The sequence below is a fragment of the Raphanus sativus genome, unplaced genomic scaffold (assembly GCF_000801105.2).
Source record: "Raphanus sativus cultivar WK10039 unplaced genomic scaffold, ASM80110v3 Scaffold0717, whole genome shotgun sequence".
NCBI classification, from domain to species: domain Eukaryota; kingdom Viridiplantae; phylum Streptophyta; class Magnoliopsida; order Brassicales; family Brassicaceae; genus Raphanus; species Raphanus sativus.
Window position 1 is genome coordinate 13,551 of NW_026616033.1, and position 16,404 is coordinate 29,954.

At 34.1% G+C, this 16,404-nt stretch overlaps 3 protein-coding genes across 3 annotated transcripts; all 3 read left to right on the top strand.

The window, feature by feature from the left end:
* The first annotated feature begins 202 nt into the window (after positions 1 to 202).
* LOC108859307 (rac-like GTP-binding protein ARAC10) lies at positions 203 to 3,591 on the top strand. The gene is made up of 8 exons (XM_018633198.2): positions 203 to 475; positions 873 to 960; positions 1,061 to 1,170; positions 1,253 to 1,316; positions 1,408 to 1,472; positions 1,557 to 1,622; positions 1,717 to 1,829; positions 1,908 to 3,591. Exons 1-8 carry the CDS (start codon positions 350 to 352, stop codon positions 1,942 to 1,944), a joined length of 669 nt encoding a protein of 222 aa, XP_018488700.1. The 5' UTR covers positions 203 to 349; the 3' UTR covers positions 1,945 to 3,591.
* Positions 3,592 to 9,876: 6,285 nt separating this feature from the next.
* On the top strand, positions 9,877 to 13,740 carry LOC130502869 (nucleobase-ascorbate transporter 6-like). The gene is made up of 14 exons (XM_056997604.1): positions 9,877 to 10,059; positions 10,238 to 10,370; positions 10,776 to 10,873; positions 10,977 to 11,153; positions 11,273 to 11,373; positions 11,464 to 11,539; positions 11,632 to 11,691; positions 11,807 to 11,991; positions 12,133 to 12,229; positions 12,348 to 12,434; positions 12,517 to 12,575; positions 12,667 to 12,758; positions 12,850 to 13,088; positions 13,177 to 13,740. Exons 2-14 carry the CDS (start codon positions 10,262 to 10,264, stop codon positions 13,393 to 13,395), a joined length of 1,599 nt encoding a protein of 532 aa, XP_056853584.1. The 5' UTR covers positions 9,877 to 10,059; positions 10,238 to 10,261; the 3' UTR covers positions 13,396 to 13,740.
* Positions 13,741 to 15,126: 1,386 nt separating this feature from the next.
* LOC108861905 (uncharacterized) lies at positions 15,127 to 16,173 on the top strand. Its single transcript, XM_018635888.2, has 3 exons — positions 15,127 to 15,453; positions 15,612 to 15,745; positions 15,886 to 16,173. The coding sequence occupies exons 1-3, from the start codon at positions 15,207 to 15,209 to the stop codon at positions 15,985 to 15,987; spliced, it is 483 nt and encodes a 160-aa protein (XP_018491390.1). The 5' UTR covers positions 15,127 to 15,206; the 3' UTR covers positions 15,988 to 16,173.
* Positions 16,174 to 16,404: the final 231 nt, after the last annotated feature.

Consider the following 16,404-nt stretch of genomic DNA (forward strand, 5'->3'; position numbering starts at 1 on the left):
TACTTCTAACAGTATTTGTAATTCCAGCTTTCACTAGAAACGGTATATATACTTATGCTTGTAATTAAGTAGGAATGTAGGATTACAACATTTCATTGTAGAAAATTAAATACAGATGTTTATTTAACGAATTACAAGATTTTTTATATTCGAATAAAACTGGCATAATTTTTTTGGAAATATTGAAAAGAGCAAGCAGAAAAGAAACAAAAAAGCAGGGGATTCCTTGTATGTTCTGTTTTGGGGTTTGCTTTATATTTTAACTCATCTTCCTTGTTAAAGTAATCCCACTTATTAGTTTATCTCTTTATTTCCTTATTCTTCTCGGTCTTCTTGGGTTTGGCTGTGTATGTGTGTTGAGATTAAGTCGATGGCTTCAAGTGCTTCAAAGTTCATAAAATGTGTGACCGTTGGTGATGGCGCCGTTGGCAAAACCTGTATGCTCATCTGCTACACCAGCAACAAATTCCCTACTGTGAGTTAGTTCATTCATTTCTCTTTGTCTCTGTCTGAATTATTTTGATCAAGAATCTCATCTGGTTTTTTTTTATCAGATGTAGTTCAAATTTTCATTTTTTATCTGTCAAATTTTGTCTTAAAGTTTCTTGGAATCTATATTTCAAAGTTAGCTCCTTTTTTAGATATTTTGGATGAGTAAACGATCAAATTTTTGGATTTTTTTTTTTTTTCAAATCCACTTGTCTTTTCCAAGGTTTTATCAAGTATGTGTGGCCCATCTAGGTTGGATTTTTACAGCTTAGTTCAGCTTTATAGTCTATCTCTGGATTCTTCTTCATGATTTACCATACTGTACGCTCAAATAAGTTACTATCTCGTTGTGGTTTCATCTATGGGTGAATTTGTTGTAACAGGACTACATACCAACAGTTTTTGACAACTTTAGTGCAAACGTTGTAGTTGAAGGCACCACTGTGAACCTAGGGCTATGGGACACTGCTGGTATGAATACTATTATCCATATTTCATGTTTGATTGATGACTTTGTTAAGAACTTTAGCCCTTTTGAATTTACCTTTGTTCCCTGGTGTTTTGTTTGCAGGGCAAGAAGACTATAATAGATTAAGGCCTTTGAGTTACAGAGGAGCAGATGTTTTCGTCCTGTCTTTCTCTTTGATCAGCCGAGCTAGCTACGAGAATGTTTTTAAAAAGGTTTGATTTGCATTCTGAAAATAATGTCAGGATTTGAGTAATTTCTAATGCTAATATGACTCTTTCTTGTTGTCTGAGTCAGTGGATCCCTGAACTCCAACACTTTGCCCCAGGAGTTCCATTAGTCCTTGTTGGTACCAAATTAGGTAAAGATAACTCCTATTCATTCTTACAACATCCATATATATATATATATATATATATAACGTAGTCATGATTCTTACAACATCCATGTAGATCTTCGTGAAGATAAGCATTATTTGGCTGACCATCCTGGACTATCCCCTGTAACTACTGCACAGGTTTGATCATCTCAGTACTCCCCATATACTAAGACTCTGTAAAGTTCCTTTTGTATAGATAAACACATTCCAATAATGTCACAGGGAGAGGAATTGCGTAAGCTAATTGGCGCAACATATTACATTGAATGTAGCTCAAAAACTCAACAGGTATCTACTAGTATAATACCTTTACATTGAATCACATTCGTAGTAGACAACTCTTCTCTTCTGATTGACAATCTGAAAGTTTATATTATTGCAGAATGTGAAAGCAGTTTTTGATTCAGCGATCAAGGAAGTGATCAAACCGGTGATTAAACAAAAGGAAAAGACCAATAAAAAGAAGAAGCAAAAGTCTAGTCATGGGTGTTTATCGTGAGTGTATATATAAACCTCAACAAACTCTGCCTCTGGATTATACTCTGACTTTACCTCGTTTTTTTTTGGGGACAGAAATGTTCTGTGTGGGAGGATAGTGACTCGGCATTGATGATGACCTAAACTCTATCTGATGATGGCAAAAGTCCAGTCTTGAGTTTGTGTTAAAAATGAGTTACATACATATATGTAGATGGAATCATGTAAGAGAGATGATTAGTCTCTAATCATTCAATAGTTTACATTGTAATAGAGGGATAGAGAGAGCTTTACTATTACTGACTCAATTATGTTTTAAATGTTTTAATCCGGTTCTATTCAAAAGAGGGAAGACTCAACTTTTTCGGCTCGTCCACCCAACGCGCCCCCAATTTTCTCTCGAACCCTAGTCTCCTCGATCCAAATCGCCGTTCTCCCCTAGCTTCTCCGGTACCATCTGGTGCTGTGAGAGGGCCATAAAACCTCTCGCTGTGTCCATCTCCACCTCTTCCCGTCGTTGATCTTCTCTCAGTTTGCCTTCTTGCTTGACGTCTTTGGATCTGTTGGATTCTTCCTCCAGATAGTCGGATATCAAAGCCGTCTTTGGTTCCTCTGGAGCTCTGGTGGAGTAAGAAGAGTCGGGATTATCTTAGGGCCGACCCTTAGATCCCCTGTTAGTCGCCGTTTGCGTTCGAAGTTGGGTCAACTTCGAGATCCGAGATAGCTAGAACACCAGACGCGTCGCTGCCGTCGCCGTTCTCGCCTCTTCATCTCGCTCCAGATGGCTCCTCTATCAGGTCTCTCCAAGGGTCTCAGTAGAGCTTCTCCTCTCTTTGAGTGAAAGGTGGCTATGAGGTAAGCCACCGAGGACCTCTTTCTTTAGTCCTAAGACAACAACCATGGTGGTCTCTGGTTTTAGATTGGAATTTCCTTTTTGCTTTCGATATTGTTCATTGGGGTCTTCAGGACAGCCCTTAGTTACGATGTCACCTGCTTCAAGGAGGAGCCTTCTTCAACCCTGAACCATCTGATTTTAAGGAGCTTAATCGCTTCTTCTGTTCGTCAATTCCATCCTTCTGAGCTCCGGTTCCTGCTTCCGTGTGATCTGAAGTCGTTTGTTGTATCCATTGTGTCGCGTAGCCGGATAGGGAGCCAAGTCGACCGCCTGCGCTTGACCGCAACCAGTGCTTCAGTGTAAACAGCATCGAAGTCGGATCCACATGGTAGCAATTACCGAGCAAGCTTGAGTTTTGTTGGCCAGCGTCCTCCTCCAGCGGAGCTTCGGGATGGGAGGCGGCCGTCGCCGTCGATGCCTGCTTGGAGCCACCTCGGTGAGACCTGACTAAACACTCCTTACGGCTTTACTCTCGTAGTCTATGGTTTCTCCATTGATTTGAGAAGTGTTTGGGAGGGGGAGATTAAAATGTTTGTCTTTAGTTCTAGTTTGGTATCATGCTCGAGCTCCTACTGTTTGGTTGAGTTTGATCATGATCTCTTTGTGGTTTAGGGGTTTTTTTAAAACTTTTTTATACCCCTAAACTTTCAGAATGACTGAAAAGCAAACTGGGTTCCATTAACATGTAACCAAACCTTCATTCTTGCAATGACATTTACATTTTAACAAAAAAAAATGTTTTAATCCAGTATATTAGCCTTTTTGTTTTCAACACAGAATTAAAAAGGTGGAGCAATTGTTCAACCACTAAGTAAAATAGTCTATAACAAAAGGTGTTGCTGACTATATATTGTTAACTACATCGTGAAAGTTTATATGATGTGATTTTACTGTTTAGTAGTAATCATTGGGATAAATAACTTATCATATTGCATATAAATTAACTCGAGTAACATTTGTTTATATCAACTTTACATAGAAATTCGTTGAGTATTGATAATGGTAGTGGTATTGGTGGAGTTTCTGTGATAGTAGTGGTTCAATGTTGGAGGGGTTTTGATTAGCGATCAAATACAAACGCAAACGAAGAAGTTGAGATGAGAGTCTAGTCTAGTACTAGACAAGAAACGGCTTGAAAACCAGTAGTGTGGATCAGTCCCAAAAGCAGTCAGTGATCAAAACGAAGAGTTTCATCTAAAAATCATGGACCATAATTCCAATGGGCCGGAGAAACAGTCTTGTCAAACATGGACTTTAACCGGCTCAAAGTTATGCACTTTTTTCCTTTTTCTTTGTTTGTTCTTTTTTAAAAAGGACCTTTTGCGTTAGACACGGTAAAAAAAAAGATTGAAAGCTAAACACTATGCCACACTTACACATCACGTCACGAACTATAGAAACTAGTGTGCATCATTACTTATTTATTTTCGACTTGTTGAGATCGGCGTTCCATCTTTTTATTGGGTATGGGGAACAGAGAAAGACAGGAGCAGACTGGTTCTTAGATCTAAACCAACCATGAGCCAACCTTTTTTTTTTTTTCTTGTTTTCTCATAAAATCTGACGTTCCTTACTATATAACAAAACTAAATCGCTCGTATAAAAGTACATTAGAGCATCATTATTGGTGTTTCTTAGCTTTTGGGTCCTTAATACACATATATGTGTATGTATATATTATATAAGCGTATATAATTGTTTGGTAAGGACTTTACGGAAACCGAAACAGAAAGTCTCTTAATTAAGAAACTTTCAGTTTCGGTTTCCGTAAAGTCCTTAGCAAACAATTATATACGCTTATATAATATATACATACACATATATGTGTATTAAGGACCCAAGAGCTAAGAAACATCAATAATGATGCTCTTAGAGCAAGATTATTGGTAGTCCTTAGAATTAGGTCCTTAATACACATATATATGTATGTATATATTATATAAGCGTATATATATGTGGGCTAAGGACTTTACGGAAACCAAAATCGAAAGTTCCTTAAATAAGGACTTTCGGTTTTAGTTTCCGTAAAGTCCCTAGCAAATATATATATACGCTTATATAATATATACATATACATATCCCCTATATATTAATCCTGGAACATTGCAACATTGTTTGGTAGCCACGTGTCATCATGAGAATTATTCTGAGGATTGTTAGAGAAATAAGTTGGTCCATCTACACATATATTATAGTTTTTATTAAATAACTATTAAATCAATTATTAATATACAAAAGAATATTCTCTATTGTTTTCTTAAATAAAAGCCACGGAAATTCCTAATATGATTGACATATATATCACCATTAATGATTATGAATAATAAAGATTTGATAATAATTTGTTATCCTCTATACTTTTCGTTTAATTTTATTTGTTAAAATAAATTAAACAATCACATTAAGCATATAATAAAAAAATTTATATTTTTTTTTATATGTTGTATTTCGAATTTTTAAAACGATTATAAATTACTAAAAATGATACAAGCCTTACATTGAAAATTTTGTGATCAATGGTAACTTTTTTTCAGTTCAGCCTATCGTTTTTAATGGGTCTTGAACATTTTTTAATGATTAACTAAATAAATCACGTACATAAAAGAAAGTGTTTTGGTATAAAAATTGTTGCATACCAAAATCAGTATGAACCATCGTCACTTTCATTTAAAATTTGGTTACAATAAAAAATATATGGTTGGGAAAAAAATCCGAATCCAAATAACCGAACCAAATCCAATCTACAAAATAGTATAGAACTTTAATCAATTTGGTTAGATATCTGAACATGTTTAAAATTTTGGTATCTAAAAACCAGAACCGAACCCGATTCGGACCAAAATATTTTGGGTATCCGAGTATATTCGAATCAAATTTATATACTTAAATATATTATTTAAAAAAATTAATATCTCAAAGAAATATACAAAATACTTAAGATGTTTTTAAATTGTCCAAAATATTTAGAAATATATAAAAATAGTAAAAATTATATATTTAAAATAACTAAACATTACTCAAAATACCAAAATACTGAAAATATCTATTCATTTTCTATCCAAATATTTAAGTTAAACCAATTTTTATGTTAAATTTAAGTTTTTGGTATACATTATTCAAATTTATATGTAACATATTATTTTTATTTTTATGTTTTGAGAAATTTAAAGTATATATGAACTTTAAGTTTTTTAAAAATTAAATGGGTTATCTGAATCTAAAATCAAACCGAACATATAAAGATTCAAACCAAATTTGCAAAGATCCAAACCGAACCTAACCAAACCAAATGATACCTACCCACATGTCATTCCTAATCAAATGTAAAAAAAATTATTGATAACAAAAAAATGTATTATTTATTTAGATACAACATATTTAAAAAAAAAAGTTCACCCCGCGCAAGGCGCGGATTATCATCTAGTATGTATATTAAGGACCTAATCCTAAGGACTACCAATAATGATGCTCTTATAACTAATACTATCAACGCGTTTTGGAATAGTAACACTTTTTAAACACCTTACATCCAAGTGCAAATCAGACCCTGCAGATTGTATATTTTGACTGTTATGTTACAAAACTTGTGTTATCATATCATACCAAGTAAACCCGTCATCGAGTTAGCTAAGATTGATTTGGATGAGATTGTAATTTTATAAAATTTTGTGGGGGGATAAAAGTAGAGAAGGCACATGAGAGTTTTTTGTATTGCGTAATTTTACAAAGGTACGCCAAAAAAAAGCTTGCTCTCCCACCCCCCATGTGCACCCTCTCCTCAGTCCCCACTTTTTCCCTTTCTCGATTAAATTAGCTAGTTGATTTCTATTTCATCCTTTTCTGTCGGCTTTTAATTTCTTATAACACTTTTGTTTGTCTTTTTATTCTTGTATCACACTTTTTAGGCCTTGTTTCACACTCGCGATAATAATAACTCGATAATACTCCCCATGTAGGACTAGAACAATTTAGAGATTTTTTAACTTTTTTTTAGCAAAAGAAATCTCAAAACGGATTAAACAATATAACTTATTTTTAAACTAGAATTGTTATCAAATAATACTACATAAAATTTACTACAACATTGCATCGATATCAACTTCGACAACAACTTGTGAGTTTCCAATTTCAATGATTACAGTATAGAAATCTCGCTCCTACGAAATACTAAATGGCTCAAATACATGATTCGCTACTCAGTGCTTCAATTAGTAGTCTTGTTTAATGTTTCAAGCCAGATTCTTAATCACGTGCAAACAATCTTAGCTGGTTATCTAGCCTTCAATTAATTACCGAGTTTTCATGTCGGTCCTCAAAATTAATTTTATATATATATGACTGTCTGACGTAATTGAATAATGTATTCATATCTCATTTCAAATGTTCAAATCCTGTGTGTTTTAAAGGCTCGCATGAATAACGTGTGAAGACCTTTAAGATTTCCGATCATATAAGTATTTTCTAAAGAAAACAACATTGCAATTTGTCGGCGAGATATGTATATACAAGGTGAGAGTCTAAACAGCCGTGCTAGTTATTACCATAAATTCATTTGAAAACGATGCATCACTGGTTTTGACAAAAACATTGATCTAGAACTTTTGGAACAAACAACAGTAACTGTAATGTTAGAAAATCAAAAATAAAACAAAAAACATAGCTCCTCTTAATATTAACCTTGTTTATCTTGATAAAGTCGTAGTCAGGAAGCTTGTTGGCCAAATTAAAAATTGAGTCCCATCAGCCAGTGGAATATATCTTGTCCAACTAAATCGACTGCAAATATTGTTTTTGCGTTAAAGTATATCTTTTTATAATTGTTTTATGTAAAGATCACGGGATTACAAATGAAAAAGGTAGACGTGACATATATCTTTTATGTGTGTTGCTCGTTATCTCTAGTTTTATGCTTTATGTATACAATTTGGACAATACTGCTAAGGATTCTCAGATATAAAATCAAACCATGTGGATGACTTTCAAGTGATGCCTATTTACCATGTTGATAATCCCCTATATATTAATCCTGGAACATTGTAACATTGTTTTGTAGCCACGTGTCATCATGAGAATTATTCTGAGGATTGTTAGAGAAATAAGTTGGTCCATCTACACATATATTATAGTTTTTATTAAATAACTATTAAATCAATTATTAATATACAAAAGAATATTCTCTGTTGTTTCCTTAAATAAAAGCTACGGAACTTCCTAATATGATTGACATATATATCACCATTAATGATTATGAATAATAAATATTTGATAATAATTTTTTATCCTCTATACTTTTCATTTAATTTTATTTGTTAAAATAAATTAAACAATCACATTAAGCATATAATAAAAAAAAATTATATTTTTTCTTATATGTTGTATTTCGAATTTTTTAAAACGATTATAAATTACTAAAAATGGTACAAGCCTCACATTGAAAATTTTGTGATCAATAGTAACTTTTTTTCAGTTCAGCCTATCGTTTTTAATGGGTCTTGGACATTTTTTTAATGATTAACTAAATAAATCACGTATATAAAAGAAAGTGTTTTGGTTTAAAAATTGTTGCATACCCAAAATCAGTATGAACCATCGTCACTTTCATTTAAAATTTGGTTACAGTAAAAAAATATATGGTTGGGAAAAAAATCAGAATCCAAATAACCGAACCAAATCCAATATACAAAATAGTATAGAACTTTAATCAATTTGGTTAGATATCTGAACATGTTTAAAAATTTGGTATCTAAAAACCAGAACCGAACCCGATTCGGACCAAAATACTTTGGGTATCTGAGTATATTCGAATCAAATTTATATACTTAAATATATTATTTTAAAAAATTAATATCTCAAAGAAATAAACAAAATACTTAAGATGTTTTTAAATTGTCCAAAATATTTAGAAATATATAAAAATAGTAAAAATTATATATTTAAAATAACTAAACATTACTCAAAATACCAAAATACTGAAAATATCTATTCATTTTCTATCCAAATATTTAAGTTAAACCAATTTTTATGTTAAATTTAAGTATTTTGGTATACATTATTCAAATTTATATGTAACATATTATCTTTATTTTTATGTTTTGAGAAATTTAAAGTATATATGAACTTTTAAGTTTTTAAAAAATTAAATGGGTTATCTGAATCTAAAACCAAATTGAACATATAAAGATTCGAACCAAATTTGCAAAGATCCAAACCGAACCTAACCAAACCAAATGATACCTATCCATATGTCATCCCTAATCAAATGTAAAAAAAATTATTGATAACAAAAAATATATTATTTATTTAGATACAACATATTTAAAAAAAAGTTCACCCCGCGCAAGGCGCGGGTTATCATCTAGTAAATTAGTAATCACAAGGAATTGATTCGATCTTCTATAAATTTAATCAGAAACTAAATATAACTCTGATGGTAACCAGTTTGACGTAAAACTATTTTTTTTACTGCATGCATTTTTTACTAACATGAACGAAAAGAATGATAGTAGTATAATCACTATTCTAAAAAGAAAAAAAGTATAACGACTATTCTGGAGAGAAAAAATTCCCAAGATTATACTGTATTTGATTGTCTTGTTTTGCTTTTTATTCTATAACCAGCCCCCGTCAATTTAGAAAACTGTTTATAGAAAGTGATGCAAGAATGATGATTTGGCAAAAGTCAATAAGAAGAATTATGAAAACCTTTTAGCTACAATTTGCCAAACAAACCTGTAGAAATGGGGTTAAAACATCATAATTAGTAAAGAAAAAGACACATTTTAATGAAGAAAGAAAGAGAAAAAAAGGGGGGGGGGGGGAAGATTCGTCTCGTCGCTTCCTTTAGTTCACATCCCTTTCATCTTTAATAAATGTATTAATCAATCAAATTTATAACAGGAATGAATTGGTTGTTAACTAACTATTAGTAATAGCGATCTATCTTCTAGAATTAAAATTTTGCAAGAATAATCTTTATGAGATTCTTAACATGTTCATTCATTCGTAGCGTTAAAAGATACAACAAACAAAGATGATTAGTACTAATTTGGTAGACAACATTGCATAACTCCAAAATGTAATATTTAAATTTATTTTATTTTTCACCTCTCCAGAGTTTTGCAGGAAAAGATAAAAGAAAGCTACTTTCCCCCCTCCCTTCTCTCTCCCTCTTTGTGTCTCTGTATGTGTGGCTTTACCTTTTGTACCTAAAACCTATCACTCACACACAAACACGCTCTCTCTCTCTCTCTCTCTCTCTATATATATCGCTCGCTCGCTGCTAGCTGTTCTCCTCTCTCTCTGTTCTTCTTCGTCTTCTTCTCTTTTATTTTTCTCGCAGAAGCAGCCACTGATGTGAGTTCTCAACGCTCGATTTCTCCGATTTGTCTAACTTTTTTTTCACTGGTTTTGTGCTCTAGCTTACACATTGCATCTCTTCCTCTTTTTTTTCCTCTGGTAGATTCCCCGATCTGGGGGGGGTTTTCCACTCCCTTTAAGTTTTCTTCATACTCTGTGTGTTTTGAGTGTGCAGAGATAAAAAAAAAAAGGGAAAGGAATGGCGGGAGGTGGAGCTCCAGCACCGAAAGCAGACGAACCTCAACCTCATCCTCCTAAAGATCAGCTTCCTAACATCTCTTACTGCATCACCAGTCCCCCTCCTTGGCGTATGTTCCTCTTCTCTCTTCTAGATTCCCCAGTTTTTTTTTTTGCTTTCTTCTGATTTTCTTAAGATTTAGTTTCCTTAGTTTTTGCTTTAAGCAAGCAGGAGGAGGATAATTGTTATTTCTCTCTTTTTGACTTGTCTGTCTGTGTGTTTTTTTTTTTGCCAGATTTGTAGTTTTTCTTATATTTGTCTGCTTCTCTCTCTAGAATGTGATTTTGGTTTGTTGTTAGCTGTTACTTATACCTAAGCCTCCACCTTCGGAATGATATTATTTATCTCTGTCCATTGAAATTGTTTTCAAAATGTTCTCCACCAAAACAATACTAGTCCCGTTTCATTCACCGTTGGAATTGTGCAATTTCCACATATACTTACACATCTCTTCGTATGCTTTGTGTTGTTTCAGCTGAAGCGATTCTTCTTGGCTTTCAACATTACCTTGTCATGCTCGGCACTACTGTTCTCATTCCCACTGCTCTTGTTCCCCAGATGGGAGGTGGTTATGTAAGCCCCCTTTTTTTACAACTTATCCTAGTACATATGAAAGACAAATTAGAATGTGTTTTTTGAAACGGATCTTGCTCTTTGATTTTTTTTTTTTTTGCAGGAAGAGAAGGCAAAGGTGGTCCAGACTATTCTCTTCGTTGCCGGCATCAACACCTTGCTCCAATCTCTTTTCGGCACCAGGCTCCCTGCTGTTATCGGAGCTTCTTACACTTTTGTGCCTACCACCATTTCCATCATCCTCTCTGGCAGATTCAGTGATACCTCTAACCCTATTGATGTACGTTGATCATGTCGATATATATTGCTTCTTCTTATGTCTGGCTCTTTCTTTCTTTCTTTGTTGGTTGGTTGGTACTATTAAAAATAACACCACGTTTCTCAACTGTTTTTGTGCAGCGCTTTGAGAGGATTATGCGAGCAACCCAAGGCGCCTTGATTGTTGCTTCAACCCTACAGATGATTCTCGGTTTCAGTGGCCTCTGGCGTAATGTTGTCAGGTTACTCAACTCTCTCAAACATTCCTCTTTCCCTTATTATTCCAGAAACAATGCCATGTAATTATTTTACCTTTTGTGTTTCATTATTAGGTTCTTAAGTCCTATTTCAGCTGTTCCACTGGTGGGTCTCGTTGGGTTTGGGCTATACGAGTTTGGTTTCCCAGGGGTATGTCTACTCTAAAGGGAGCACTTACAAGCAGACCAAAAGCTCTCTCTCTTTTTTGGCTTCCACTTGTTAACTTTCTATTTTTATTTCAGGTTGCTAAATGCATAGAGATTGGACTCCCTGAGCTTCTTATCCTAGTATTTGTCTCACAGGTAAATATTACAACTTACTAACACGATAAATCTACCTTTTAAACTCCCAAAACAAGGTCTAGACTTGTTTATGGTTTACTTGATTTCATATTCTGATGTGTTTTCATGTTTGCAGTATCTGCCTCATGTGATCAAATCAGGGAAAAATGTGTTTGACCGCTTTGCTGTAATATTCGCGGTGGTGATTGTATGGATCTATGCTCACCTTCTCACAGTTGGTGGGGCATACAATGGTGCTGCACCCACTACACAAACAAGTTGCCGGACTGATCGTGCTGGCATCGTAGGTGCTGCCCCGTGGTAAGTGGCTCCCAATATAACATTTGCAGTTTAAGCAGAACAAAAGAGCATTAAGAATCAGAGTATCAAAAGATTGAAATAGTGATCTTAATTGGACTTGTTTGTTAAATTATTTTGTTTTTTTTTCTTCCTTCTTTGCAGGATAAGAGTTCCATGGCCTTTCCAGTGGGGTGCTCCTTCGTTTGATGCTGGAGAAGCTTTTGCAATGATGATGGCTTCTTTTGTTGCTCTTGTTGAGGTATGTCACCTCTATTCTTCACATTTTAATCTGTCTAAATAAATTGGTATCCTCTGTTACTCTGTTTATTCATATTGTCTTCTTGTTTCTTTCGTGTATGGGTGGGTGTCCTTTGAAGTCAACCGGTGGTTTCATCGCTGTCTCAAGATATGCAAGTGCAACGATGTTGCCACCTTCTATTCTCAGCCGTGGTGTTGGCTGGCAGGTAACTTGATCACTCTTGAGCTTTCAGTGTTATGGAATAAATATTGATTGGTTTCTGAGGCTGATTGTGTTCTGTGGATCAGGGAGTCGCAATTCTGATATCAGGGTTGTTTGGTACTGGTGCTGGGTCCTCTGTCTCTATGTAAGCATCTCTGAGATGATTCATGTTCTGAGTTGATTATTTTTCTCCGGATATTTTGGTATGACGTTTCTTTGCTCTTTCTATTGTGAAGAGAAAATGCTGGACTATTAGCCTTGACAAGAGTTGGTAGTAGAAGAGTTGTCCAGATAGCTGCAGGCTTCATGATCTTCTTCTCTGTTCTCGGTAAGTTTTGAGCTCAAATCCAACTGGTAAAAGACAAAGCTTTTGTTTGAAACTTTATCTGTACTGATTGATCTATCATATGTTAATGCAGGAAAATTCGGAGCTGTGTTTGCGTCAATCCCTGCACCCATCATTGCTGCTTTATACTGTCTCTTCTTTGCCTACGTTGGAGCTGGAGGATTGAGTTTTCTTCAGTTCTGCAACTTAAACAGCTTCAGGACTAAGTTCATCTTAGGCTTCTCTGTCTTTCTTGGCTTGTCAATCCCTCAGTACTTCAATGAGTACACTGCGATCAAAGGCTATGGTCCGGTCCACACAGGCGGTCGTTGGGTATGTAGTAACCAACTCGCTCTTTTTTCTCTTTTTTGTCTTTTCTCTCTTTTCTAATGAGACTCTTATTCACTTGCATACTTGGCAGTTCAACGATATGGTAAATGTCCCGTTCTCATCAGAACCTTTTGTTGCTGGCATGGTGGCCTTCTTCTTGGACAACACACTGCACAAGAAAGATTCATCGATAAGGAAAGACAGAGGAAAGCATTGGTGGGACAAGTTTAGATCTTTCAAAGGTGATACAAGAAGTGAAGAGTTCTACTCTCTTCCTTTCAACCTCAACAAGTATTTCCCTTCTGTCTAGAAGAGAAGAGAAGAAAGAGAAGAAGAAGCAAAGAGTTTACCGGGAAAAGAAAAACAAAGAAAATGGTGAAAAGTGAAAACTCAAGAGTTTCTCATTGTTGGCTCGAGTTTCTTGACGACCTCTGTGTCTTGGTTCTTTTGTTCTGTTCTGTTCCGTTCACAACTTCGGAAACCTTTTTAAATATCTTTCACATTTTATATAGTCTTCTTGTTTACGATCATGAATCTAAGAATCTTCAGTTGTATTGTTGCTTACTATCTCTCCCTAATGCATTTGTCTTTGTAAATCTGAGGGTACACGACTTTGTTATTTTGATTAGTTTCTAAATAAGTATTTAGTTTGATTTTTGCATTGATCTTTTTTATTACTCAATAGATTTGATTAAAATGTTTAAGTTGATATATAATTGTTTGGATGAATTCAACCAAAAATTGAATTAAGGTACATATTGTTTTTATTGTTTTTAAGCAAAAGAAAAAGAACATTTTGATTGTGTGCTCAGCAATTAATATTGAATATCTTATTTTTTGGTAAGAAAATATTTATACTGGCACTTATAGTTAGAGATTTAATTATATGTATACTGATAAGATCTATAGTTAATTAATTGGTTTTTTAAAAAAAAAATTGGCTTTTTTCTTTAACAACTTTTTCTTTACTCAATTGGTCATAATGATTTATACGTTTTTTTTTAAAGTGGTCAATATACTAGAGAGTGGCCTTTCACTCTTGCGTGAGGTTTTTGGTCTCTCTGCAATAAAATACACTCGAAAGAGACGATAGGGCAACTTTCGCTTGTTTATCTTAACTAATGGTCAAGCAAAAGTTAACATCGCTTTGTTTTATAAGGCTGATCGAACTCATTACGTAATTAATTATGTGTACACAATTATTAACGCTTAATACGACACTGGCTTTCAGGAGATCGAGATAAAGTGTACAGTAAGCATGTGAATAAGGTTGATTGCATGAGGGCGTATTATTACTTCATTTTTGGTTGTCATTTCCTTTTAAAAATTTCATAATTTTCATTAAAACAGTGCTCATCATTGCTTAAAAAATACCAAGATTTATAAAGTTGCTTGTCATAACGTATTTCATTATTATTCCGAGCATATTAAATCTTCAAATTCAATTTGTAAGAATTGCATACAGTAATTAAAGAACTATAGAACTATTGATTATCTAATTTTGGGATTTCATTATTTCTGTTAAATCTAGTACATGACGCACGATTTAGTCGGCACATCTAGATTAAGCTGCATTTTCTATTACATATACCGATAGATATTGCAAAATTAGGATGAACTAAAGCAAAATGTTAGCATATACAAGAATCAAAATGGTTAGTAGATTCAAAGTATCAAAGGCCTAACATTCACAGAGAATCTGCTTTCCATGAAAGATTCCAGCCAAGCAAGCACTTGTGTTTGTACGGACAATCCAAAACATTGGAAAATAAAATAAAATTTGAGCAATGACGATGATTATTCCATCTCTTATTGAGTTTAACTCTTATTACTTTCACTATAAAATACTTTGTTTCAATAATATAGCTAGCGGCATTAAACCGACGCGTTTACCTCCCTTGTAGTGTTTATTTTATGTTAAACCTCTGATCGAATATATTTACTAAAATTAGGTTCAAGAGAATAAATTATGAAAGGTATAATATATAAAGAAATGTTAAATTTGATCTAAAATAAAATGGTCCTAGTATATATAAAGTAAGAAGCTATATTCTACCAAATATAGACCTCCCACCTACGCTTGCTCTCACTCCTCTATCCTCTACTTTTCTCCGCCGTGAAATGGGGAACTGTCAGGCGGTGGAGACGGCAACGGCGGTGTTAGAACGACCAGACGGCAAGTCAGAGAGATTTTACTGTACAGTGAGCGCAAGCGAGGTGATTAAGTCTCATCCCGGTCACCACGTTGCTCTCCTCATCTCCTCCTCCGTACCTAACGGGGGCTCTCTCCGCGTCACCCGAATCAAACTACTCCGTCCTTCCGACAACCTCTTGCTCGGCCATGTGTATAGACTCATCTCTTCTGAAGGTATTATCACTCATTCTCATGCAAAAAAAAAAACAAACTCTAGGTTTTAGGGATTTCTCCAATTTGTTTCTTCAGCTTCACGCTTGACTATGATCTTCCTAGATGAAGTTTTGTTTATTTAAATTATTTTGTGTGTGTGTGTGTTTTATTAATTATAGAGGTGATGAAAGGATTAAGAGCCAAGAAGTCTGAAAAGATGAAGAAGGTCCATGGAGAGTTTTCAGTTGAAGAAGAGGAGATTAATCCACTGACTCTAAGATCTGAATCTGCTTTTTTTGACAAAGACTCTCAGGTATATACAAATACATACATAGATTTCATTATAGTTTTACTTGTTTAACTAAAACAATTGCTAAACAGGATCACAAGCATATTAGAATTTTGAAATTGGTTCATGAAAGCATATTAATTAGATTATGGTTTGATGAACAGAGAAGGATACATGAAAAGCAGAGACGGATAAAGACAGGAGCTGCCAACAAAGTTAGAGCTTGGCAGCCTTCTCTTCAAAGCATAGCAGAAGCTACAAGCTAAAACTTTAATTCATAAGTTTCCTTTTATTTTTTTTTACAGTTGAGTTTTTGATCACTTGATTTCTCTCTGTCTTGTTGTTTTTCCCAATCAAATTGTAATTAAAGGAAGAAAAAGAAAACCCATTTGATTGTGGCAGATGAAGCTCTTGTGTATTACTTTTAACTTAATAATAAACTATTAATCAAAGATCTAATCTAATTTTTCTCAGTTTTAAAAGGTATCTGTGGCATTAGCATGTATGCAGTTTACAATGTTTTTATGGATATGTGCTGTCATCTAGTTGCATCAAGAGATGATTATTTAAGTTTGAGCGAGATGATAAACCAAAATACACACTGAAATGACTATTTTGGCTTTGATTGTCTTACATTAGATTAAAAAATTAAACCATCCAAATTTATAACATTAGATAGTGCT